At 41.5% G+C, this 26,738-nt stretch overlaps 3 protein-coding genes across 4 annotated transcripts; 1 reads left to right on the top strand and 2 right to left on the bottom strand.

Annotated features, from left to right (window-relative positions):
• Window positions 1-303: 303 nt before the first annotated feature.
• On the top strand, window positions 304-6,173 carry mrps25 (mitochondrial ribosomal protein S25). 2 transcript variants are annotated; one of them, XR_014595526.1, is made up of 5 exons: window positions 304-515; window positions 1,837-1,943; window positions 2,085-2,172; window positions 3,223-4,224; window positions 4,529-6,173. XR_014595526.1 is itself a non-coding variant. In XM_083976216.1 (4 exons), the coding sequence occupies exons 1-4, from the start codon at window positions 382-384 to the stop codon at window positions 3,410-3,412; spliced, it is 519 nt and encodes a 172-aa protein (XP_083832342.1). In that variant the 5' UTR covers window positions 304-381; the 3' UTR covers window positions 3,413-6,173. The 2 variants fall into 2 exon arrangements, 1 of the variants encoding a protein (XP_083832342.1); XM_083976216.1 differs by having other exon boundaries at window positions 3,223-6,173.
• A 511-nt stretch (window positions 6,174-6,684) lies between these two features.
• rbsn (rabenosyn, RAB effector) lies at window positions 6,685-13,033 on the bottom strand. Its single transcript, XM_083974719.1, has 12 exons — window positions 12,935-13,033; window positions 11,913-12,204; window positions 11,429-11,563; window positions 11,212-11,312; window positions 11,051-11,096; window positions 10,792-10,953; window positions 10,417-10,703; window positions 10,156-10,226; window positions 9,987-10,073; window positions 9,770-9,872; window positions 8,729-8,833; window positions 6,685-8,014 (listed from the first exon to the last, which is right to left on the bottom strand). Exons 2-12 carry the CDS (start codon window positions 12,073-12,075, stop codon window positions 6,875-6,877), a joined length of 2,400 nt encoding a protein of 799 aa, XP_083830845.1. The 5' UTR covers window positions 12,076-12,204; window positions 12,935-13,033; the 3' UTR covers window positions 6,685-6,874.
• A 3,280-nt stretch (window positions 13,034-16,313) lies between these two features.
• trh (thyrotropin-releasing hormone) lies at window positions 16,314-17,507 on the bottom strand (the record flags this gene model as incomplete). Its single annotated transcript, XM_083975064.1, has 2 exons — window positions 16,314-16,948; window positions 17,327-17,507. 2 exons carry the CDS (start codon window positions 17,505-17,507, stop codon window positions 16,314-16,316), a joined length of 816 nt encoding a protein of 271 aa, XP_083831190.1.
• Between the last annotated feature and the right edge of the window lie 9,231 nt (window positions 17,508-26,738).

Genomic DNA, 26,738 nt, shown 5'->3' with positions numbered 1-26,738 from the left:
AGGTCGTAATTATGCATTTGTTGGACATGACACAAATAAAGAGTATAAGAAATGATCATGAATGTAGGAATTTATTGTAGTTTTTGTTAAAATCGATCAACAATTCAATTATTAAGACAATTACTGTGCTTTTACAAAATTGTTTTTATTATTATTTATTTTTCTCATTAGTCTTCATGTCCCCAAGCGGGGAGCTCCTGTTTTTTTTGCAGTAAATGAAAAAAAGAAGAAAAGAACTACAATTACCAGACTCCTCTGCCGGAAGAACCCCGCTTGTGATGTCATCAAAACGCGACTGGATAGCGTGTGCTTGTGCGACTTGCTGCTGGTGGCAGGTTTCAAACGTTATCGTGTAAATAATCATTTAAAAAAGCGTTTAAAATGCCGATGAAAGGAAGGTTTCCGATCCGGAGGACCCTGGAGTATCTGCAGAAGGGCGACATCATCTTTAAAAACAGAGTCAAGATCATGACGGTGAATTACAACACACATGGAGAGCTGAGCGACGGAGCAAGGTCAGAGCTAAAAGCTAAATCTGCAATAAACAGATATTTACAGATGAGACATTATAAGAGGTTAAATGCTCTTACTTCGTTGACTTACAATTAATTAGACAAAAAACAGCTGTAATTGTGGTTTGTGCAAAGGCTTGACGGCTACACCAGCAACTCATTGGGTTTAACTGAATTAAGACCAAAGCTGAATCAAACATCTGTTCAATGTGATTCCAGTTCAAGATATCCACTGTGTGAAATGTCATTAAACCATAGCAATGTAAATACTGTGGGAGTAAAAAAAACAACAACAAAAAAAAAACAAGATCTGGGAGGTCAAGATGAAACTGTACCTGGCTGCGAAGGAGCAGGGAAGTTTAGTTGATAGAGGAGAGGTGCTGAGTCTGCAGTGTACACACACACACACACACACACACACACACACACACATATCTGGGTAATCCACAGCTGTTTAAGAAACAAGTGCTGTGAACAGATGAAGTTAAAATTAAGCATTTTGGCCACCATTGCAACCATAATGCATGTGCATGGAAATATTCTGCTTTGGGGTTTGAGTGGCAGCAAATGGCACAGTAAGTTTTATTTTATTTTATTTATTTTATATTTAATACATTTTATCATCTTATTTAACAGGGACAGTGCACAACGATAAACATTGCTCTAAATGCACCACAGTTAGCCCAGAAAAAAAGCTATAGTCTAGTCTGTACTATAGACTATGCATATGTAGTTCTGAGTCTGGCTACCTCAACAAAAACCCAACGTGAAATATATCACAAAGCACAAATTGAAGTTTTTCACTGAGAATCATTGGATATTCTGGATGTTGGATGTTTTCTGCTGGGTTCTTACACATGCCGCTGCTATTATTGTATTTTTTTTTCTATATCTTTATGTCATTGACGTAAAAACCACTGTGTTAAAAGATCGTTTAGCTAATCCCCATGAGCATGGTGGACATGATTTTTGAATTTGTTTGAATTTTGACAAAATGACTGTTACAGTACAAGTGTGAAACGGCCTATGTACAGGTCAAGTGCATATTGTTTTTAAGCAGGGTTGTATAATCTTGTCACTGTCTGCCCTAAAAAGGAACATTGTTATTGTGTATGTGTGTTTCAATACTGTGATATAGTTTAAATAATAAAGTTTAAAATAATTTTAAAAAGGGGGGGTTGAGGCAGGTAAATTAAGTATTTATGGTGTGGTTTATTCAGGATCGGGGAATTAAAAAAAACATATTTTTTATAACAGTTTGTAAAAGTGATGAAGAAAGACTGAACACCTGTTTTATAAAACTTTATCTCTTTTTGTTTTGCAGAAAATTTGTTTTCTTCAATATCCCTCAGATTCAGTACAAAAACCCGTGGGTCCAAGTGATGATGTTCAAAAATATGACGCCGTCCCCCTTCTTGAAGTTCTACCTCGGTTCGTAGTTTGGCACTTTTTTTCATCATGTTCAATAACAACACTCATAATCATCATCATCATTTTTGTATTCTCAATTGTTATTATTAATTCTACAGTTATATAATAGCTGTATGAATTTACCTCTTGTCTCTCCTGCAGATGACGGAGAGCAGGTGCTGGTGGATGTAGAAGGGAAGGACCTAAAACAAATTTCACAACATGTGAAGAAGATTTTGGGAAAATCAGAGTAAGATATTCAGTTTAAAATGTGGACCATGTTTCCTAACACGTACATGACTGTACACTTGTGATCAGGACTCTTTTATTTTATCATGAGTAATGTAGCTGTAATTTCATTTCTCTTTGCTAAGGCAAATCACTTCAGTAATTTACAGCGGGGAAAATAAGTATTGAACACAGCAACATTTTTCTCAGAAAATGTATTTCTAATAGAGCTATTGACATGAAATTTTCACCAGATGTCAGCAACAACCCAAGTAATGCACACATACAAAGAAATCCAAGCATTTATGTCCATAAATTAAGTAATGTGTAATTAAGTGAAATGACACAGGGAATAAGTATTGAACACATGAAGAAAAAGAGGAGGTGCAAAAAAGTAAAGAAGGAAAGTCAAGAAAGCAGCTGGAGTCTGTCAGTGTTTAGAAAGTCATCCTGTCTTCTAATCAGTGTAAAGTAATATCAGCTGGTTTAGTCCAAATTGACGCCTATAAAAAGCTTTCTCGTTACCAAGGTGTCACACCAGAGGCATCTCATGACGGGGAAAAGCAAAGAGCTTCTCAAGACCTTCAGAAACTAATTTTGCAGAACATACTGATGGCATCAGTTACAGATGTGTCTGAATGCACCGTTTTATCCGTTAGTGCCGTTATCCAGAACTAAAAAGGACGACATTTTACCATAAACTGGCCACGACCAATCAAAAGAAAACTTAAGAAGAGTTGTCCAAGAGCTGAGGAGCCCTGACAGAGAGATTTAGAGAGGTACAGTTATTAAAATAAACCAATGAGTAATGCATTTAACCGCCACGACCTCTATGCATGCTCACCATGCAAGTCTATTGACACGTTCAATACTTATTTTCCCCGCTGTATATAACTTAATGGGATTCAGCCTTGAAGCCCAAGTAAAAGTAACACATAAAATATATGTACTGATGGAATTCAACCATTATTTATTCTCTTTATTTACACCTGTCTTCCTGTGAAAAAGGCTTGTTCCTATGGTGACCAGAGGACCTGTCTGTGTATTTACTGTACTCTCTCTGCACCCACAGAGAGGTGCTACAAGCTGAGGCTCGTGCCAAGATGCAGGCGTCCAATCCTGCCAACTTCGGCCCAAAGAAGTACTGTCTGAGGGAGTGTATCTGTGAGGTGGACGGCCAAGTACCGTGTCCTGGCACCACGCCGCTGCCCAAAGAGATGACGGGCAAATACAGAGCCCAGATGGCAGCGTCACAGGAGTAAGAGGCTGAGAAGGAGAGAAGTCTCTTGTTGACTTTACTGGACTATAATGTTATTATATTATTATTATTGTTGGGTTTGATTTTGTACAGTTACATAAAAGGACTAACACGTTGAAAATATGCACAAGTGACTGGGTACCATTATTCAGCGTGCACTGAAGATCGTCAGTTCCTGGACTGACAGGCCTCATCCCATCATAAATCCAGCACAAACACTTGTCAGCGTTGATACGTTGAGGCAGGTTTGGACTTCCTGACATCACACCTTGTGTTTGTACATGACGATACCCGGTTGAAGACTCCTCACATTCACGTGAGCTGAATATTGCAATGTAAACATTCAAATAAAACCTAAATTTGAGAAATAATACCCATAATATCTTTCATCTAAACAGCAGCATCAAGTTTAGATTGATTAAACAGAGGTTTACCACATCTATGAAAAAAGAGAAACAACCATATTTTACCGTAGACAACTTTTTATTGGTGCCGAGATGGATTTTTCTAAAGTTAATAAATCGATGTCTGTGTCCAAAATTTTAGTTTTTATTTATTTTTTGCAGTTATTGTTTCTAAATGCAGAGGCGTTAGTCAAATTATTTCCAAAGCTAAAACCAGCTGCTAACTAACAGTAAGAAGCTCCTCGACTTAAACTCAACACCGTCACAAAACACTTATTGTCACATGTTTTGCCCAGCCAGATGATCACACGCTGCTTAACGGACAACACAGAACACTTCGGTCAATGAAGAGAAATATGGACACTAGTCTGACAGGAAAAGCACAGTGAGATTCATGTGAGGACTCGGCACTGTGAGTAGTAATACTTGCTGGCATTCATGTAGTGTAAATATGTCTAAAATGTTGCTTTGAGTTTTTGATTTAGTCTTTTCATTTCTGTACACACTGGAATTTCAGTGACTTCTGGTGCATTTTTTTTTTTTTGAAGTTGCCTACAGTGTGCCTTGGCAGATAGTGTTCAGTATGTACATGTGTGAATGGACTTGTCAGATGAATCTACTGAACAGATAACATGCTTTACATACAGATCTTAAGTCGACGGTACAGAACAAGAGCAACTTGTTGAGATTTTTATCACTTTTGTCTAAATTCATAGAAAAACAAAAGCAGGAAGACGAGCTTGGCCACGAGCTGGATGTTGAAGACCGGCATCAAACAGCACTTCAAAAGACGCCACGGACACGTGAATCATGCAACCTGTGCTCAGCTGGATCAGTAGTGCCACTGTAAACAACAAGATCACAACCAGCAGGGGTCGCACAATAGGACGGGACATTTGGGGAGGGGGGGTGGGGGAGGGGACCTTTTGTTCACTTGGCTCTCTGTGGCATCTTAGAAAAATGAAAGGTCTCCAATGCAACCCTGTGAAAACCAGAGGCACAGAAACTGAATCTGTTAGATCGTTTCAACCATGCAGACAGAAAGCGTCGCCTAACAGGAACAGGTTAGCATTCACTTAGAATTCAGTTTTGCAGAAAAAAAAAAGGAAAAAAAAAATCACTGAAATTGAAACTGTTTCAACAAAAACTTATCATGTGTGTTTTCTACCACAAAAGTACCTGTAGTTATTTGCAGTGTGATTACTGATTGAAAGCGTTCCCTTACAATCATAAAGATGCATCACTATCAACATGACTGACCAGCAACAAAAATGGCTTTATAGTGTGTGTAATGAGCCTTTTAGTGTCCCTTCCCAACAGCCAACAATGAGAGGTTCAAGTGGTGTGACTGAATTAGGTAATGATCCGTTTCCTCCAAACACCAGGCTGCAGAAAAACAGTCTCAAAAGTCAGATTCCATTTGTTTCTCATTAATCAATGAGGTGGTTATTTGGTCTGTGGCCCTGTTTGGACAGTTGTGCATGGTTTGGTTCTTTGGCGTCAGTCAAGTGAACAGCAGGAAGTTCATTAACCACAGATTAATTGAAGTTGTAGGAATTAAAAAAGGAACTTGACAGATTTTAAAAGTTAAAGTATGTACTGATGATAGGTGAAAATGTGTTTTAAGTCTTTTGTGCCTCCAGAGGGAGCTGCACTAAATCTGTTAAGTTAGGAGTTAAAAATTTGCCACAACTAGTGTAACAGAAAAATCTCTGAACCGTGATAGGTGTGCTGTTATAGCTGTATGCACTACGTTCTGAGAAAATGAATGGAATTAAAAGATCACATCTCAGGTTTTCATGCATCAATCTGGTCACAGTGCAATGTTTAACTGGTCGAGTGCTCTTGATTTAATTTAACTGCAAAAAAAAAAAAAAAAAAAGCTGAGTTATTGTAACATTCAAAGTTTCTGCCAGAGAGCCAAATCACACATCCTGACTTCCACAAGACTCAACCCACTGTCCTGTTTAAAAAAAAGTGGCATTCTTGATTTGTTCCTGTTTGCACTGATACAACAGTATTAATTAATATCTTCAGCAACACTTTCTGTACAAATTCAGTTTTTACTTGTGGTGCTAAAAAAAACTGTGCATGCTGGGATGCGCTCCAGCCCTCGGTGACCCTGTGCAGGATAAGTGGTTTAGAAAGACGTTTGGGAGTTTTAACACAGTAGTCACTCCAGACTACTTGATCTTGTAGTACATTTAAAGGGATAGTTCACCCAAAATTGAAATTTCACTCATTATCTACTGACCCTCATGTCGACTAAGGGCTGGGAGAAGTTTCAGAGTCCTCCGTGGCTTCTCTGAGTTACAGGGGGTCTCGGCGTAGCAGTTCATGTCCATATAACGGTTGCAAATGGATACCAACTGTCTTCGTAACAAAAAGACACACCAAAAAACATCCAGATACCTCCATGCTGCTCATATGTAATGTCCGTCTTGTATTGAAGCCCCGAAATGCGACATTGTACCGAAAAAAATTAAAGAAGTCTATATTTCAAGCTTGTTTTGTAGCGGAAGCTCCTCTTCCCGGTTCGTAAAATTTGGACGAATCAGGGTCTGTCCTCTTCCCAGTTCGTCCAAATTTGATGAACCGGGAAGAGGAGCTTCGAGAAGCTTCCGCAACAAAACAAGCTTGAAATATAGACTTTTTTTTTTTCCAGGACAATTTCGCATTTCGGGGCTTCAATACAAGACAGACATTACATACGAGCAGCATTTGGTTTGAGGTATTTGGATGTTTTTTGGTGTGTCTTTTTGTTACGAAGACAGTTGGTATCCATTTGCAACCGTCATATGGACGTGCACTGCTACGCCGAGACCCCCTGTAACTCAGAGAAGCCACGGATAACTCTGAAACTTCTGTTGACATGACGGTGAGTAGATAATGAGTGAAATTTCAATTTTGGGTGAACTATCCCTATAATTTCAGGGCTAATCTAACCTTCCTGTGGTGCAGCAGACCTCACCCAAACTAAAACCAGTGGGCTCATCAGTCATGTGAAGGTAGCTCGCCTCGCAGGACTTGGTAAGTAGCAGGTGATCGGTGAAGAAAAGGTGTCAGTGCTTCTTCTTCTTCTTCTTCTTCTGTTCCTGCAGCGTGCGCTGTAGCTCTCTCAGGTTCTCTGACAGCAGCTCCACCTCGTCCAGACGGCCGCTCAGCTTGGCGTCAAAGATGTAGGCCCTAATGTTATCGATCTGCTGCAGCAGCAGTTCCTCCTCGATCATGTCCAAATCGGGCAGAGCCTCGTCGTCGTCGTCTCCGTCGAAGGGATTGGTCGAGACCCCCGGAGAACTCCCCGCCGCCTCCATGAAAGGGTTTCCCGAGTCAGTGTTGTCGTCATCCTCCTCCTCCTCAAACGGGTTTCCTTGAACGGTCTCGGCCTGTTGCTCTTCCGCCACGTCTTCATCAAAGGGGTTGTATTCTTTCTTCCCGTTGGTTACTTCTTTGTGCTCCTTCTTGATGTCCTCGAAGAAAGGGTTGGACGGATCCTCCTCGAGGGGGGATTCGTCCTCATCGAAAGGGTTCAGGGAGGCGCTGTTCTGTCCTTCGCCACCGGGGGGGGTCACGTGGCCCCCCAAGCTCCTCAACCTGGGCGGCGACTCCTCCTGCGCCGTGAGAACAGGGAACGCTCTCAGGGACGACGACGGACTCCTCTCGGCCGTCGGGGTCAGATCATCGCCTGCGTATGCGGTGTCTTCCTCCTCCTGGTAGCCGCCTACGGGGCAGATGTCCAGCGACCTCGCCCAGGAGACGGGAGGCAGCGTGGAGCCCAGAGCGGCGGAGGGGCCCCTCTGCTCCCGCTCCTCCCGCTCCCGGGCCTCCAGGCGGCTGAACTCCCCCTGCTGCAGGGTCTCCTCGGCCGCCAGCTTCTGGGAGAGCGCGATGGCCAGGCTGGTCTGCTGCTGGTCGTACTCGTCCTGCAGCTGACGCAGGTTCTCCTCCAGCATGGCCACCTCGTCCGCCCGCCGGGCCTCCCGGGCTTGACGGAGGAACGACTGGATGTTCTCGATCTGCTGCAGGAGGGGGTCCTCCAGCTCGCCGCGTGTGTGGACAGAGTCTGCGGACGGCAACCAGCCGCCGGCTTTGGTCATGCGCGGCGGCCCTCGAGGCGGCTGCGGCAGCTCGCCGTTGGTGCTGCTGACGGGTGGACGGTTTCTCTCAGAGTCTTGCCTCCTCTTCAAAGCCTCCTGAGCTGCCTGTTGGGGCGTGACGGCACATGAAGTACAAACATTAAAGGAATAGTTCACCCAAAATTGAAATTTCACTCATTATCTACTCACCGTCATGTGGACTAAGGGCTGGGAGAAGTTTCAGAGTCCTCCGTGGCTTCTCTGAGTTACAGGGGGTCTCGGCGTAGCAGTGCATGTCCATATAGCGGTTGCAAATTGATACCAACTGTCTTCGTAACAAAAAGACACACCAAAAAACATCCAAATACCTCCATGCTGCTCGTATGTAATGTCCGTCTTGTATTGAAGCCCCAAAATGTGAAATTTGGACGAACTGGGAAGAGGACGGACCCTGGTTCGTCCAAATCGAACCGGGAAGAGGAGCTTCCGCTACAAACAAGCTTGAAATATAGACTTATTTAATTTTTTTCAGGACAATTTCACATTTTGGGGCTTCAATACAAGACGGACATTACATACGAGCAGCATGGAGGTATTTGGATGTTTTTTGTTGGTATCAATTTGCAACTGTCATATGGACATGCACTGCTACCCCGAGACCCCCTGTATCTCAGAGAAGCCACGGAGGACTCTGAAACTTCTCCCAGCCCTTAGTCCACATGAGGGAGAGTAGATAATGAGTGAAATTTCAATTTTGGGTGAACTATCCCTTTAAGTTCCTCTTTTTTTTTTTTTTGACCAACGATAAATCAAGTGAGTCATATCAGTACATAATCTCACCAGTCTCTCTTGTTGAAGTCTCTTCTCTTGTTCTTGTTTCCTCTTTTCTTTCAGCTCTTCATATTTCTCCTTAGTGGGCAAAGACATGAGGCCTAACAGCTTCTCCTACAACAGGGGGGATAAACAGAAAAAGAATAAGTGGATCAAGGGAGAAAGATGTACGTAGCAGACATGCTGTATAAATGTAAGAGAATAATATTTGAAGGATACATAATTAATTTCTCTGAGGAAGGTAGGTTGATTTCAGCCGTAGTTGTGTTGGTCTGATTTAAATTCATTGGTTTGTTTTTCCAAGAAACTTTCCAATCCTCCCATTAGACAAGTCTGATATAAAGTGTTTGTCTGAATTTTAAACAAAGCTCAGCACAAAGTGTAACAGTGACGCTGCAAGTTAGAAGAAAGTGATTTTACTGACCTAATAGATGACTTATACTTATACAATGGAGGACAACGTGGAAAATAAACTTTACAACGACCACACAGCTCATCAACTGAGCTGTTGTGTCATATTATAGATGATTTGGTGTTAATTATTGTACTTTGGTGAAGCTGAACTCTACAGTACATGTGTCTAACACTGTTGCACCAGTGCCTTTCTTACTATCAACTCATCGCCTTATCAACATTGAGAAAGACGCAGGAAGGATGACTATTGTGAACTCTCCTCTATTTTCTGTCTAAATGTGGCATGTCTTCTTTCTGTCTTTTTTTTCAAATAATTTTATAAAATAACACATGAACATGGGGTGTTTTCTATTATAATAATACTGGAGAATAAATAATTAACCAAATACACCTTAATATATATATTTAAAAAAAGAACTTAAACAAAAGAAGGGCATTTCAGAGAAATATACATCTTCCATTGCTTCCAGATGTCTTCGAATTTAGATTGTTGATGCCTCATTGAGAAAGTGATTCTTTTCATCACAAATATATCATTAATAATATTTTATTCTTCAATAGATGGGATGTCTGGCTCAAGCCATTTCTTTGTGATTGCTTTTCTAGTCATACAGTATGTCTTCTTCTTGGTCTCACCTGGACAAATAGTGTGGCTGTATACCGGATCATCTTCTGCAGCTGGACCGCCTTTGGACGTGGTGGTGGGTCATTTTTAACTCCCAGTGTTAAAATCCTCTTGCTGATAAAAAAAAAAGAAGAAAAGAAAAGAGAATCATCAGGAAGCAGCTTATAAAATTCAATGTTTGACAAACATTATTCAATTCTGAAACAGTCATTCAGGACTGATGTTTACCTTAGAGCATCGATTAGTTCATAGTATTTCTGTACTTCCAGTCTCAGTCCACCAGCAGTGTCAAGATTGTATGTGGTTTCTCCGGCACTGGGGGAACATGCAGCCATGACCGTGAGCAGTGAAAATGATAAATGCTTATCCAATAATAAACTTTTTATATGAGACTTACTTGAGAGACTCGGCCATTCGAATGTACTCTGGAGCCTTTTCGTCCACTTTCTCCATGCACATCCTCAGCCTCTGACAGGAAGACAAGTTTTAAGCAAGTGAACAACAGGAAACCCCAAAAGAAAAACACGGCTTGACGGGAAGGATACAGGAAAATAAACCGAAGACAGCTTGAAAAGAAAACACAGATTTTACTGCACTGCAACTGGGACCAGAATAATAAGTGGTAGATTGTGAGTTGAGTTCCCTTTAATTGACCAACCTCATAAAGTTTCACAATATCAGGCGTGTGGTCCTTCTCTTCCAGCTTTTGCTGTCTCTTCAACAGCGTGTCCATGCAGTGGTGGCAGCAGCGGATCTTCTCGTCATCCTTCTCCTCCAGCATGGAGGTGACGCTGCTCAGGCTGCTGATGCTGCCTCTCCTGGAGCCCATGCCGCCACCACCACCGCTGCTGCCGCCGCCGCCGCCGCCTGCAGCCGGGGGAGACTGGGACTGACCGGGGCTCCCGTGCACGCACAGAGCTTCTCGTGTCCCATTGATCAGCTTTTCTGTGAACGGATCGAAAGGTAAAGACCAAGTCGAGACACACACATGACAAAAACACACTTGAAAATGCCACCTGTTGCTCATACGTACGGGCCAAAGGTATGGGGACGAACTCCATGCACTTCCGACACATGATGGACCCACAGAGGCGACAGTGGTGCCGTCTGTTACGAATGTTGAACTTGTTTCCACAGTCGGGACAGAACGGGACGTCCGAGTCGTTCACCCATGAAACTACAGACTTCTCAATGGCTGTAAAGGAGAGTCAATGCCCATTAGTTCATAACATTGCATAAACGTTACTGACATAGAGAGAGATTTAGATTTAATACTTGTGGTGCAAACAAACCTCTGATTTTTGCAGCATCTGAGTTGGTCCTGTCAAACGATGTCAACTGAAACGACAGTTTTCATTGCAAATGAACTAGCAATCTTAAACCCATCTCAAATGTAATTTAATTACAGGATGAAAATGATGGTTTGAATGAGTTTTACTATTGTAAAACAAACCTTTTCCAGTCTGATGATGAGCTTGTTGACCTCAATGACATAATGATCTATTCTGGCTGCCCGGTGTTTTTTAAATACATCTAGATGACTTCTAGTTGCTCCTACAAAATAAAAGAGAGGAAGCTTACAATTAGTGCACTCTTTAAGACAAATATCTTAACTTGGTTAAAAACAAGAAAATCCATTAGATTCTCTGGAAACAATATAATGGTCTCACCTAGTTCCTGAGGTTCCCACATATAGGGGTCCACTCCTCCATAGTAGAAGGACTCATAACTGCCAGTATCTGGTCTGTCCTCTCCATCTCTCTTTAACAGCTTGTCTTTGGCTTTCTTTGCCTTCTGGACCAAACCTGTGCACAAGGAAATCGGGGGAACAACTGACTTCATATGCAGAAAATGTAAAAAGAAAAGGATATTACATTGTATAAACCAGAGGCAATTAATATTTTTATTTGAATGCACTCAATCATCATTTTCCTATTTCAGTGATTTCTCTCTCCCTGAGAAGCTGCAGCAGCATTTTCTGCCAGTTCATCCTGGCAGCAGCTTCGCCTGCTCGTCACTGTACTGCAGTGTCCTTTTATCTATATCAATGAGCTGCTTGCTTTTTTGTTATTTTCATTTATTTACGCTTTATTTGCACATTAGATTCATATGGCTGTGAAGTCGATAAACACAATATTATACAATATGACTCACTTTTGAGCTGTCCCCTGACATGGCGGTCGTCTCCAGAGTGCTCCTCTTCGTAGTGGTCTTGGAGCTGGTAGAAAGACTGGAGGTCCTTCAGGCACAGAGGGCAAAGGAAGCCCTCCTTCACTTCACCTGTGCCCTCAAAGGGGGAGGGGTAGCTGGAGGCCATGATAACAGTCAGATATGATGGTGTTGGACAAGAGGTGCAAGGTGGGAGGGTCCTGCTTTGGTCCACATGTCACGGGGTGTGCAGCCCACCCCATAGTAGCTCCATTGCGCCAGAGAAAATCCTGGGACTCTGATGAGTAAGACAGAGAAGATTTACTGGAAGTCAGACATGTACCTTAGATAGGAGAGTGTATTTCAACAATTTCTCTTTTATTAATGCATAATTATAGTTACTTCTTTTTTACTTTATAAAAACATAATTCAATTTATACTGCATGTACAAATTTAGCAAAAGAGTTTAATTTTAATTCAATCCACTCGCAGAAAGCTACATCTGGTTGAATTATGGGTAACTAGGTTAAAACATAACAAACACACTATTATGATTTGCACCAATCGTGGACATAAAATATCTTACAGTATTTGGCCTTGCACTAACTTAGTTGACTGATCGTCTATTAAATGCTCATTAAAATGAACTTGATGCTACATGTTTTTCCAGCTAACGTGAACTACTTCATATCCCCAACAAACTCATGTTGTTTATCCAACCCACGCAGTCAGCGAATTACAAACCTATCTGCACGAGCAGCTGTGGCGAGCTCTGTTTGGTGTCTAACATTTGCATATAACGTTGAATTGTGTATTTAAATATACAACCTATGTATTGTTTTACTCGTGTAACGCTGGTCGCCGTTGTTGTGGCTACTGAACAGATAATGTGACGTTAGCTGGACAATGCTAACAGCAGCAGGTCTCGCCTTCTGTATCCAACCTCCCTCCAAAAACTCGCTGTTAGAAACGAGGGGATCGATAACTTCAACGAACGCTGATCAACACGTAAAGTCGTCGATACTTACACAATAAGAATGAATCCAACTATGACTGTGTTGTTGACACTTCACCCTGAATGTGACAGCTCGACAGCACCAGCTGCAGCAGCAGCAGCAGCAGCCGCCCGGTCATGTGATTAGCATCCAGTCGGTACGGGAGGAGGAGAGGGACAAACAGCGCGGAACTCACGCGAACTGGATTCCATCAGAAGCACCGCATCAAAATGTGAGTATCTCCCTCTCCCTTACCCCAACAACCACACCACAACCACCACCCACACGTACACTGTCTGTTAGTAGGCCACATTGGTGATGATTAGCACCAGCTGCAGCTTATACAATGTGAATATTTGCTGGTCAGTAATTTGAAGGGGTTTTGGACAGGAAAAAAAAAAACAGAAACAATTTGAAACTTGGGCCTCAGGGAACACTAACTAATGAACCTTTATTTTTATTATTTTTTTTTTTTCCTGAATAGTCTATGAGGCAGGGCTCCAGACTAACTTTTTTTTAGGATACAAGGAGCACAACATTTTAGGAGCTCAAGCAGAACATTTAGGGATGCACACTGTAAATTGACTTGCAGAACAAAGATGAACATTTCCTTTTTATTCATGATCCTCACACATGTTGGTCTGCCAGCTGTAATGACCGATTACAGATTCTTTGAGTCGCCCCTTCCATGTTTCACCAGTCACAGAAAGAAGGAAAATTTACTAGTTGCACATGTTCAAGTGAATGAAAAATGTACTTGCACTGTCTCAAATTTTGGGGGCAGTCTGGAGCCCTGCTTGAGATATTAGAAAACTGTCAGATATATTGATAATGAAAATATATTTGGGTTACAGTACCTGCTGCTACCTTGCCCCAGGTTTTTACTGTTAGAATTACATGGAACAAAAACTGAGTCAGGGTGGGGACACTGCAATAACAACAAATGACCACGATATGAACTAAAAAGGATAAGGATGCAGGATGGAGGAGGAAGGAGCCACTATCAGTGGAGGAAACTACAAATAGGCTATGTGATTAGTCATATAGACTCACAGGTGTTTGGTCAGTTGGTTATCCCGGCCTGTTGGCTTTGTGTTATTGGGTTTCTGGTTGTAGAGCAGAGTTTGAGACAATTTAATCAAATGCAACTTTGAGCTGGAATATACATTATAATATGAGCTGGTCTAAGTCTGAGGCTCAGTGTTGTAGAGTGGCCCTATAGGTCTGAAACCTTCAGTAACTTTAGTTTCAATTTACAGTTTTATAAACTGTACTTGTAGCCTCTGACGATCTATGGATAGATAGGGATGTTGAGAGAAAATGTCATGCTGACAATAGAGTTAGAAATAAAAGCAATGCAGAGCTGTTTTTCAGTGGCATAATGAACAACAGGAGTGATGGGATGGACTGTTGATGATGGAGGCCTCTTTGTTCAGTGACCTTCTGCTCCTCCCCTCTGACTCAAACATCTCCAGGTCTGGCTCGGTGAATGAGTTTATTCAGCCTGCTGGTATCTCTGGAACAGATGCTGCTCCTCTATAATCCGACCACACCAGAGTGGATGGCACTCAGACAGTACTACAAAGTGGTGGAAGTTTTTCAGCGCCTTCTCACACACATCGGCAGATCAGTGTAGTGTAGTCACTTTTAGTGCTCAGCTGCAGCTCCAACCCTCTCAGCCAAGCCTGATAATATCTTTGGTCACACTTGTACAGATATGCACTGGCAATCTTGCAGGTTTCTTCAGTCATTTGTAGTCTTCAGATGGAGCGCTCCCCTCTATATCCAACAGATAGTCAAAGATCTGAGAGACAGTAGACTGGTTAACACCCATCTTGAACAAATTGTCACCCACCAAAAGTAGTTGAATGGTGTCGAAAGCACTGGATAAATCAAACGCGTGATTAGGTCGTAAGGCAAGGTCTCTCCAGTGCTTTCATGACATGTGGCATTTGTGCACCCAGACTAAAGTCATTGGTCGTCTTGGTTAAAGGAATGGGAAGTCAAGATACGTCACAGGACACGTACATGTCTTCAGGACAGAGTGTGGAAACCTAACCTGAGCCCGATGGTTTGAAGAGTCAGAGAAACAAAAACTGTCTTTGGTTGAACTGCGTAAATCTCTCATCAACACTATGTGTGATACAGCGGCACAAAGAGACTCGGCTCCATTTTTAAGGGCTCATGAAACAAAACCTTTGGAAATAATAGTCGACTCGACTGTCTCTGAAGTGTGTTTGTCAGGGTGTGTGTGCATATGACTTTCATGCTTTTCACAGGAAGATGTGTGTTTTTTAAAGCCATTCATGATCTAAACATGTAAATATATAAATATAAAACAACAAAGACATGTAGATAGATGTATCATTTATATTTCCTTTATGTCTAAACAATTGAAATCTACATTTTACCATTCCACGTGGAGCATCTCTACTATTACGGTATATCTCAGTCTCTTAACTTACATTTTTCATGAATAATTAGCATATTGATCAGGCGTGTGGACAGCTGCTCCTAAAGCTGTGATGGAATAAGCCCAATTAAATAGAGAAGAGGACACCGGACACTCTCTGTCTGCTGCTGAAGTGCATTAATCATTCTAGATGAGGCTAATGCACAGCTACTGCTTTGTTGGACCACACACTAATAAGACTTTGGCTGGGGTTTAATCAGCAGTTTAATAGACTTTAACTCACGGAGGCATGCGTTTACTGCAACTAAAGCAAACAATACATTTTTTTTTTTTTTTTTTTTTTACCAATGCGCTTTATTGTCCAACAGAAACAGAAACATTGGTTGTTGCTCTTAATTTACAACATTGAAATGAAAGTAATCCATGCAATGAGGTGTAGAAAAATAAGCAATGACACAATTTATTTGCTGTGGTATTCATTATATTACACATAAGTAGAAAAGAATGACACACAAATGGGATCTCTATGCATAAGTGCAAACGTAGCCACTTTTATTTAATTCAAGCACGTGCTGTACTGACGAGCGTGTGTTGCCTCACAGAGGCGACATCGCAAACGCCAGAAGACTGATGCTTTCATCCTTGGACTTTATTTCAGTATAAGTAGCCTAACTTATAATATTAATGCTGATAAAAAATAATAATTATACATTGGTTAGATTTAACATAGGACACGTACTCTTATGAAAACCTTTTTTACAGGGATGTTCACTTTGGACAATTACGCACAAACTCCCCAAGGGAACAGTCAGCAGGAAAATGTTGTTGCGGTGATGACACAGTCGTTAACTGCCAAAGAAAACAAAAACAGTGGGACAAAAAGGTTAAATGATTTAAACTCTTTTTTCGTTTTTAATAATTCATGATGGTCACTTATTTTACACATTTATTTGTTTCCATTACAGCAGTATACGCACACCAGAGCCTGTTTTCTTGAACCTACTCTCCTTCCACTAGATCCTCCTCTGGTGCGAACCTTTTACCCGGGTGTTGTCTCTTCTCCTCGGCATGACTCTTGTTAATGTTGTCTAAAAAGTCGAGCAGCAGACTGGTCTTGCTGCAGCTCGTAGGGTCCAAAACGTCACACGGACTGTTTGTGCCCAAATCCGGACTCGAGTTATCCCAAAATCGTTTTCCGGGATGTTGACGCTTTTCCAACTCTGGCAGGTCTTCGTCTCCATCCGCATCTGCATCTGCATCCGCATCCCAGTCCCCATCGCCATCCTCATCCTCGGTATACCGCTTACCTGGGTGCTGGCGTTTGCTGTGCAGCACCAAGTAGCGCTTGCCGGGGTGCTGTCGTTTAGAAAGTTCACTCAGGAGGATGACGGGGTTGTCAGAAATGTGTCCCATGGTGGAGCGCTTTCCCGGGTGCTGCCTTTTCTGGAGCTCCGTGTACGAGTGCATTTCATCTTCGCGTTTGCCCGGGTGCTGTCTCTTTTGAACATCCAAGTACTGATCATCCTCGTCTTCTTCTCTCCTCCCCGGATGCTGTCGCTTCTCCAAGTCCTCGCTGTATCTCTTACCGGGATGCTGCCGTTTTGAAACCCATTCAGGTTGAGAAGGAAATCCATCTGGAGAGAGGAAAACATCGTTTAGATGATTTCAATCTAACGTGCGTAAAATACGCACAAATGGGCAATTGTGCGTAAAATACGCACAAATGGGCAATTGGTGCTCCACTCTCCATGCGCACTAACCCATATTAACTGGAAGTGTATTTTTTTCACGTAGCAAAACACAATTTCAAACATTATTTATATTGATTACTTGTAATTACACGTCTGGAAAACACCCCAAAGTGCGCGCAAACCTCCGAAATGCGTTGAGCGCCAGTGCTTAAAGATTTCAGGTTTAAACATTAAACGAAATGTCACGATTGAAGACATAAAATAAGTTTTATTTTTATTTATATTTATGGTTAGTTAATCCAAGACATGTGTTTTACGCACCGTCTTCATCTTGCATCTTCTTGAGGATGGACCGTAACAGGAGGTTCTCTGCTCTCTGTAGGATGATGTCGTCTATGGTCCTCCGGTCCGTCTCATCCTCAGCAGGGATGCCCTGTCCTCCACACACCGTCAAGTTGCAGAGCGCGAGAAAAGCCAAGATGAGAAGACATGTCGACTTCATGGTTAGTTTGGTCGTCTGTTGAAGAAATGCATTATGGTCGATGGGAAATAAATGTTAAAAATGCAATTAATGTTGGGGGAAGTGGCCTATATAAACATATGGCTGTGATGCAGTGAGTTTTTTTTTTCAATAATGAGACTCAAAGTGTTATTTTAACAGAAATTAATGTGAAACTACCGGAGGAGATAGTTTGTCCAGTGCAAACAGCAGCTCGTTATGCGTATTTCTTTTCTTGAAGGCGATGACTGTCCTTTAATTATGACCCAGTTGAAGTTATTATAAAACCCTGAAGTGGCAGCAAATCAAATTTATTTCGCACTAAGAAAAGATAGATATTCTAGTATAAAAACGCAACATAATAAATGGATGAGAAATATTCCATCCAGCTAATTCTCAAGCAGAACTTCTAAAAACAAAAGACAGACTTATTTGCTGTGAATATAAGAATCTATTGTGAAGTGTGTCAGACTCACATGGGAAGTATCCAGATCCTGCTTGTTCCCAGCCGCTGTTGAACGCACCGCCGGCAGTGGTGATAGATAGTTGCTCTCTCAGCCTCTCGCAGCGGTTGGTGACCCGCAAAGGCCCGAGTCTGGAGGTATGAGCGGATAAGTTTCCGTCTCAGCATTTATACTCACCGGTCACTGTCGTCACACCGAGGCTGGAGTCATTTTTCAGGATCCCTCGTCCCCATTGATGTCACTGAGTCGTGCGCAATTGGATGTGGTGAATGATGCTGCTACAAACCAAACAAGGGGGGGGCCGAGTCTGAGATAGACAGCTGGTGATACTACAGCATGACTGGGTAAGATGAATTCATTCAGAAAAAAAAAGAAGTTTATGACTTTAACACACACAAGATTTTATCCATAACTCTCTCAATCATTTAACCTTTAAGTTGAATAACCTTTCATTTTGTTTATATTTATATGTTTTTATTGCTGCTTGCAACTCAGATGAGGACATACTGTAAATGGTCCAGTGTCTGCACAGAGCTGTGTCCATATTTTTCATAAATACCCTAAGGTCACAGGACTCAGGAGGGAGAGCTGAACCCATCTGCTTTCTGTGTACAAGTCTTGCACTTTCTCGTCACGATGCAACAAAGCTGAATTTATCAGGTTTTTTTTTTTTTTTTTTTGAGGGGGTGTGAGGGATTTTGTGCAGTGTGCCAACTTCCGGAGGAGTTTTCATATTTATTAAACTCTTAGCTTCCATTTGCCTGCAGAAATCTTCCCTTCAGTAGCTTTAAGGTCGTTAAAACAGTTTTATTCAACTCTATCTTCATTAAAACTATATAGTGTTTACACTGAGTGACAATTATAACGCAGAACTCATTTTTGTGGCTGCACTAAAGTGTAAAATGAAAATATTCCACATAAATTGTGCATCAGTTCCTTCAGATTTCACTTTTATTGCTTTTATTGCTCTTGCTTTGTTGTCGGCACTTTGTAAACTTAGTTTTAAATCTGCTGTATAAATGAAGTTATTATTAAATATTTGGCCGTTTCACCTTTGGATATTTTACCAGAAGACTGAACAGAGCTTGTTCATTGGAGTTGATGAAATAATATAATTAGTAGTTATAACTGTTGATGCCTATACATGGTGCAATAGGAAACCTAAAGCAGGACAGTCGCATTTCGAGGCGTCAGTTCACAGAAATAGAACAAACCATTTCCTCCTTTTTTTGACACCAGAAGAGCTCTGGTGTGATTTGTCAAGGTCTGAAAGTGTCTGCAGATGTCCGCTGTCTATAAAAGATCCATCTCGAACTGTCTATTTCTATGCAGAAGGAAACGTGCCAGCATCAACTTCACCAGAAGACGTGACGACACGGAAGTGGATTTTAACTCATGTTTTTTTTTTTTTGTCTCAGCTGAACATCAGGTCAGTATACTCCAGTGTTGTCACCACTCACTGAGACAGTTTTTAGTGTGTTTTCTTGTTGTAAAACCTTCAATTATTGTGATCAGTGAACTAAAGTCTTACACCTTAATTCAAATCTCACCAAACTACCTGTCTGAAACTCTGTAGATAAATCCTATTCAGTCAAATCTCTCCAGTGTTTCGATGAACTCCTGCATGGTCACACTTAGTCTGTGGTGAATGTCAGGGCCCTAATTTCTTGGCGCAACTCACGGGGGCGCAGCGAAGCGAGCCCTGACGCAGCTGGCGCAGTGGCATTTTCCTCCAGTGCAACAAGGTGCGCAGCGGATTCGGTAAATTGGCAGACTGCTGTGCGCTGAGATGGGAGTGGTGGCGCAGCAGGGGGAGGTGTCGACAGATTCGCCGTGGCGCAGTGACAATTTGTTGCCGATAGACCGCGCGGAGAGTGCGCCGAAAGCTCGCCAGCTCCAACCTGGTCTAATGTCAGCGCAAGGCGAAGCGCAGCCAGCGCAGTGGCAATTTGACTGCCCAGCGCGCAGTGCAGACACGTCACCAAGACCTCACAGGCAGATTTCCACACTTCCAGGCACATTTAAATGCAATTAATAATAATAATAATAATCATCATCATCACAATAACCCCTATTTATTGTATCTGAATCAGCACATACACCTATATCTATATAGATTGTCCCGTCACACTGATGACCATCAAAGGCTTGCGTAATGGAAACTCAGCCTGACTGAATTAACACAGATGAAACCAGGGAGGGACTGAGACAGCCGTGGATGTCCCAAGAGCAGGTGTTGACACTACACACTGTGCCGTTGCAGATGATCAGCTATTTATTTATTTATTTACTTATTGATTTATTAGGGGCCAGCGCCGCATCGTCACGCGACCATAACAAATACAACTGAAAACAAATAAACTATAATCTCTCACAGCAAACCACAATCAGCCTCGGCACCATAGTGAGCAGATATTAACATCTCCCATCTCAGGTAAATTCTAAAGAAAAAAGAAAAAGAGAGACGCTCCGCGATGCCTCGTTACGCACAGCTGTTTGTTATGTTGTGATCTGTGCACACGTGTTTAAATATAGGTTACTAAATATGAGTGTCTTTATTAATGGAAAAGGGGTGTGTGTGTTTTGTTTTTTGTTTTTTTTTACTGGGCAACAGCTCTCAATCTGTCAGAGCAAACATCATAACCTCCTCCCTCCCAGACTACTTTTGCACCATCAGCCCGTGAGGTCTGTTCGCGTGACCGGACACTGCCAGCTTGGACTCACACCCCTTTTCCATTAATAAAGACATATTTAGTAACCTATATTTAAACACGTGTGCACAAACAGCTGTGCGTAATGGATGCATCGCGGAGCGTCTCTCTTTTTCTTTTTTCTTTAGAATTTACCTGAGAGGGGAGATGTTAATATCTGCTCACTACGAGCACTATGCCAGGCTGATTGTGGTTTGCTGTGAGATATGATACTTTATTTGTTTTCAGTTTTATTTGTTATGGTCGCGTGACGATGCGGCTCAATAAATCAATAAGTAAATACATAAATATAGCAGATAATCGTGTAGTGTCAACACAGCAGTAATCCATCCTCATCTTTCATCTGTGCAGCCTTTGATCTGTCATCAGTGTGACGGGACAATCGATATACTGTAGATGTGCTGAATGTCTATGCTGTAATCTGTAGGTGCTGATTCAAATCTTCTCTTCCACGGTGAAATCAAACGTCCGCCTTGCGCGCGCGGCGGATTTAAAGGCGAGGAGAGGAGCTCATTTGATTGGTGAAGATCTGACTCGGCTGTGTCAAACCCACTCCACGCCTTCTCTCCTCCCTCTATGCCATTTGCGCCGGTGGGAGGGAAGTAGGCGGGATGCGCTCCGCTGCGTCTCGAAGCAAAATCGCAATCTGCTCCTGGCCACTCCCCGTTGGCGAAGCGAAGGCGAGGCGCAGGCCTGATCCGCTCCGCCTGCACCTAGTTCACGAAAATAGAGCCCTCAGTGTGAACTGAATTGACCATGTAATGCCATAATTACTTACTCTCAACGTGCTGCCACGTCCAATACTTCAACTGGGTTCAGGCCCCTCTCAAGCCTGTATAGCAAAAAAAAAAAAATCAATAACATGGTTAAAGTCGTCAGATATGCTTTAGGATTGACTTTTTTTTATTGAAAAGTTTCACATATTTTCTGATCGAAAAATTGATTTCTTTTTTTCTTTTTTTTTCCCATGTGAGGAAACCATAGCCTCTGTCTCAGTTTTACATTCCCTCTAATGAGAAAATGAAAATAAGCCTCTGGAGAGGTTAGGTTTGCAAGAGTATTAAGATTTTAGTTACACTTCAAAAGAGGTTTTAAAAAAGACTTCAAGGAGTATTTTTGTTAAATGCCACCAGCTGAGTTCAGTGTGTCCTTCGTCGGTTTCACTCGGTAATAGTGTGAAGGAGGAAAAATTATTCCCTGTGAGACCATGCTCTCTGTCTGCCAGTGATTTCTTTTTCTTTTTTTTGCACTGAATTGCCTTAGACAAACACAGAAGACCATGGGTCACACAATTAAGACATGTCTGAATCAGGAAAAACCTGCTTACATCTGTCATGTATGTCCCCTCCCTCCTATTAGACCAAGTGTGTAACAGCATGCCCAAAGGAACCAATTAATTCCCCTGGAGAATGAGTATGTTGGATTTTAAGCCATTTAAAAGGCCACCGAGCCCTTAAACAAGTGAAAGTCTGCAGGATGTGTGTGTGTGCAGTGAATGAGCGGCTCTGACACTGACGATGTAGAACAATTTAAGCAGATGGATGGAGTGATTGCTGCAGGTGTTGCAGCAGTTTTTCCCCCTCTTTATCACTGTAAGGGGGTGATTAACATGAATACGCCCTCCTTTCTCTTGATTCACTCTCCGTCATCATCCTGCATAAGAAAGGCACGCTATCAGAGTCTTTCAGAGCTGGGAGATCATAACAATTAGTATTCTGGTCAGTATTATGTAGCTTGTGTACTGAGGGAGAGGACAGGTTAAGTATACAGTCTGTGTGGTGAGAGAAAATAATGAGACTCATTAGCCTTTAGCTTCTGTTTACCCATGCTGGAGTTGAGTGTGTATTTTCTTTTTTTTTCAGTCTTGGTGAATTTCTTCAGGCTTGGCTACGTATCATCCCGAGTGTGTATTCAGATCACCGCTGTCACAAAGCTGTCTTTCTTTCAACCACGTTGCATCACCATGGTAACATATTGCGTGGTATAGATGACTGTAACTTCATGAGGATCAGTCGGTGGTTTCATGTAGCCTAGATAAATTCTGACTTTGATTTAGATAGATCAAACTAAAAGTCAGACTTAAGAGAGAGGTCTACATTTATGAAGGAGAGGAGGATTGAAACATTGAGTTATTTATTGTCTTAACTGGGACAAATTTGGATAAATTACAACTTTTTTCTGAAAATAAGCAACTGTGTCAAACCGCTCTGCTCTGCTCACCCCTGCAGAAAATGTTTGCAATTACCTGGACACCATAAAATTAACATGACTAATGATCATTTATAAACTTTTTAAACCTAAAATAATCTCTGAAAATGTTAAACAGACTAGTAGTGTGAGGTATCATTATGAAAACCAGACCACCACAATGACAAATACAAGAAATGAAGATTTGTAAGTGGCAACCAAATGGTTAACAAAAACATACATAAAGAAATAAAACATCTTTTGTTCAACTTATTGCTGAAGGACTCTGTTCTTCTGCACAAAGGCAAAAATGCCAATATAAAAACCACGACTATTCAAATCACTGTAATTTTTCATGGCAATTATGCTAGAGAAAGAGAAAACTATTTTGTGTTTCCTCTCAATAACAGCCCCTCTGGTTAACTTCATATTAAACACATTCAGCTTCTTCCATCCTAGCGGCTTTTACATTCTTTGCTCCCATACCACAACCAAGGCAGGTTATCAATGAAATGATGATTATTAAAGAAATGTTAACAGATTAACACACATTAGAGTCTGTTTTCAGGTCCTAGTGTTTATTGATGCTATGTTCAAGAACAATCCTGTTGTTTTCAATAGCTCTTTGTGGGGGGAACCAACTCATATTTGATGAGCGCTGTGATCCAAATTTCACTGATCCCAGTTATTATTACACATGATTACACATTATTTCACAACAAAATAACACTTTGTAAAATAATATAATATATTTATGGACACTGTGATCAAACTCCTGCTGTTCAAGTAGCATTGTGGGTAATTTAGATACCAGGCTTTGACAATAATGAAGAGTTGAAATGATACATGTATGTATAGATGGATGGATATGAAATGATCTATTAATCTAGATCTATTTCAGCTATGGTAAAGGTCCCCGTAACCATGTACTTATGTTAAATTAAGCCAAAATCTTTGTAATTATGCAGCCTGAGCGTTAGAGTTGTTTAAGAGGTGTGTAATAAGTCAAAGTCATGAACAAAGGCTCTTAGCTGTTCTTAAATCACATTCAAGCTCAGCCCATCGTGACTTACTGCTATTTCTTTCAATTCTGAGAATGAAGGATTTTTTGGTTGCTCAAAAACAAATGAGTTTAAAAAAAAAGAAGAATCGAAAAGAATAGGAGAAAAAAAAAGTCTCCACAAAGTTCAATGAAACTCAGTGGAAGTAGAGAGTGGCTCTGTAGACAGGTGAACCCAAACACCTCGGTGTCCGTAGACACTCCAGAGCAAAGCGGCCAGAGGTGGCACGTTAAAAGGAAAGACGTCCGACTGTGACAGCGGGGGCATGTTAGGAACAGAGAGTAGTAGAAGACGGACAGGATGAAGGCAGACGCCAGAAAACCGAGCGACACAAACAAATGAATAAATATATAAATAAATGGGAAGGCGAGAGAGTGTGTGGATGTCGTGATAACCCCGTCCCCCCAAAAATGACACTGGCCTGACAGGGGTCACTGCGCTGGGGAGTGAGTGACAGTTTACAGGGCACGATGGTGGGGATGGCTGTGTGTGTGTGTGTGTGTGTGTGTGTGTGTGTGTGTGTGTGTGTGTGTGTGTGTGTGTGTGTGTGTGTGTGTGTGTGTGTGTGTGTGTGTGCGTGTGTGTGGAGCTGTAGGGTGTGAGCCTTAGTGGGGAGTGTTTCATCTCTGTCTTGCATGATAGTATCGTGCAGAAAGTCACAGGCGTGATTCTTTACAGGTAAAATAATTTTCTATTCATGGATGTGTGAGTGTGTGTGTGTTATAGATTCAATTTAAACCACTGTAATATCTTTCTCTTGATAAATTGCTTTACGAAGAGGATTTGGGCTGCGTGTTTGAAACTGTCACAATCTTACAGTGGTGTATTTTACTACAATATCATATCATGTAACATATCAGGCTAATTGTGGTTTAATTTTCACAGTGATATGTTTGGAAGTGATTGATCAATAAAGTTTGGAGAAGATATACACTTCATCTATCTAGAATAAATTACATTGTCACAATCATTTAATGAGAAGAGGACCAAGAGGTTAAAAAAAAATCCAACTTGATGGGCAACCGTGTAGATACAAAATATATTTCAAAAGTGTAACAAGGTACAACTTGACAACTGTGATGACTCATATCAGTGTTACTCAGCTTTACAGAGCTGTTTTGGCATCTTTCAGCTCATTGTTTTGGTTTTTCTCCCTTGTTTTCTTGCAGTTCTGGTTGAAGGTAAAGAGCCACATTTTCTCTCTGTAGTTAGTGATGAGACGGAGCTAGAAGGAAGGTAAATATAAGACTTCATACTCTGATTTAAACCACTGTAATATCTTTCTCTTGATAAGTTGCTTCACAGGAGAATGTGGGCTCCCACCTGAGATGATGGTTTCAGCCTGTAACTCCCCGTCATAGAGCTGTGCCAGTTGAATGGCTGCAGTTGTTGACCTGCAGCGCTCAGTGGGTGTCCATATTCAAATTACGAGAAAAGAGCAGGTGAGGGACAGGGGCAGTTTGAGTCAAAGTTCATGTTCACTGCCAGTATAGTCGAGGTAAATGTCAAAAAGGTCTCTTAAAGGGTTCACACAGCGGGTGGGTTTACAGTATCCCCCTGCAGAAATAACAACCAAGTGTCAAGACCTTGATCCACCACGGTGATGACAATCCTGCACGCCACACTCTCACATCTACAACAGGAGCATCCACAATGTAACACAGCTTCAAAGGTGAAGCTTTTTATATTACAGTATTTTATTGTTTACGTTCTTTTCATATTCGCCAAAGTTTCCAACTTTTCTGACTCGAAGAAAAGTATTTTCTCTCATAGAATTATTTTTATTGTGGGATTTTCATCCCAAGAATCTCAAATCGTCACATTTGTTTCTGTTCCCAGTTTGACTCATTGCTTTATTTCCTTATTTTTCATCACAGAACATTTAGATGGAGTCACAATGCACACACACACACACACACACACACACACAGCAGGAGTGAAGAAGCGGTTTTGCATTATTTATTTTCAAATTTCATCTCTGTCTTTAGCTCTGTGTCTGTTGCCCTGAAAATCCCATTATCTCTCAATAACCTGTGAGGCGCCTGTGTGTTTCTTCAGCCGGAGACCGTGATTAGTGCACTACTACCACATGCTACAGCTCACTTATCACTGTGCTGCTCCCTCTCTCTCTCTCTCTCTCTCCACCGTGTCTGTCCTCGCTCGACTCTGCACACTTCCATCACGATCAGGTGGCGGCTGCGACCAGCGATAATTGTGGTAGATTGAGCTGATCTTTCAGTCTCATGCCCGGCTGAAATGGCAGATGTGAGGTTTTTAAATATTTTACCCTTCAGAAGTGATGAAGGGGAAAATATTTCACAGAAAAACAAGTTCCATAGAAAGTCCTTTAATCAGAAAAGTGCAGAATAAAATCTCTATCCTATCAACCCAGTTTCTCTAAATTCCAGATTTTTATAAAACAGCAGTTCAGCTTAAAAAAGAAAAGAAAGAAAGAAAAGTAAAAAGACTTATAATCAGAATGAATTGTCTTTTCATTTTGCTCGATCCTTTTAAGTTGCTCATAAAAAACATAGTTATCACAGTTTTGAAACCAACCTGCTGCCAATTACACATCAACTCATTTCAACACTATTTAAGAATCAAGTGTCCATTTTGATACCAGAGCAGTGATCAGTTGTGTCTGTCTTGCTCTCAGATACCAACGCTTTCTTTTTAGAGATTTTTGAAACCAGTCGATTAACGGCCAGAAAATACTGCAGTAATCCTCCGTGGCTATTAGGACTCAATAACAGACTGAATGGCCTCCTTAAGATGAGAGGTTTTTAAGTGCAGGGAGTGGAGAAGATATTG

This window comes from Trachurus trachurus, assembly GCF_905171665.1.
Source record: "Trachurus trachurus genome assembly, chromosome: 7".
Lineage (NCBI taxonomy): Eukaryota > Metazoa > Chordata > Actinopteri > Carangiformes > Carangidae > Trachurus > Trachurus trachurus.
Note: the sequence above shows the minus strand (reverse complement) of the source record. Positions and strands in the feature narration are given on the sequence as shown.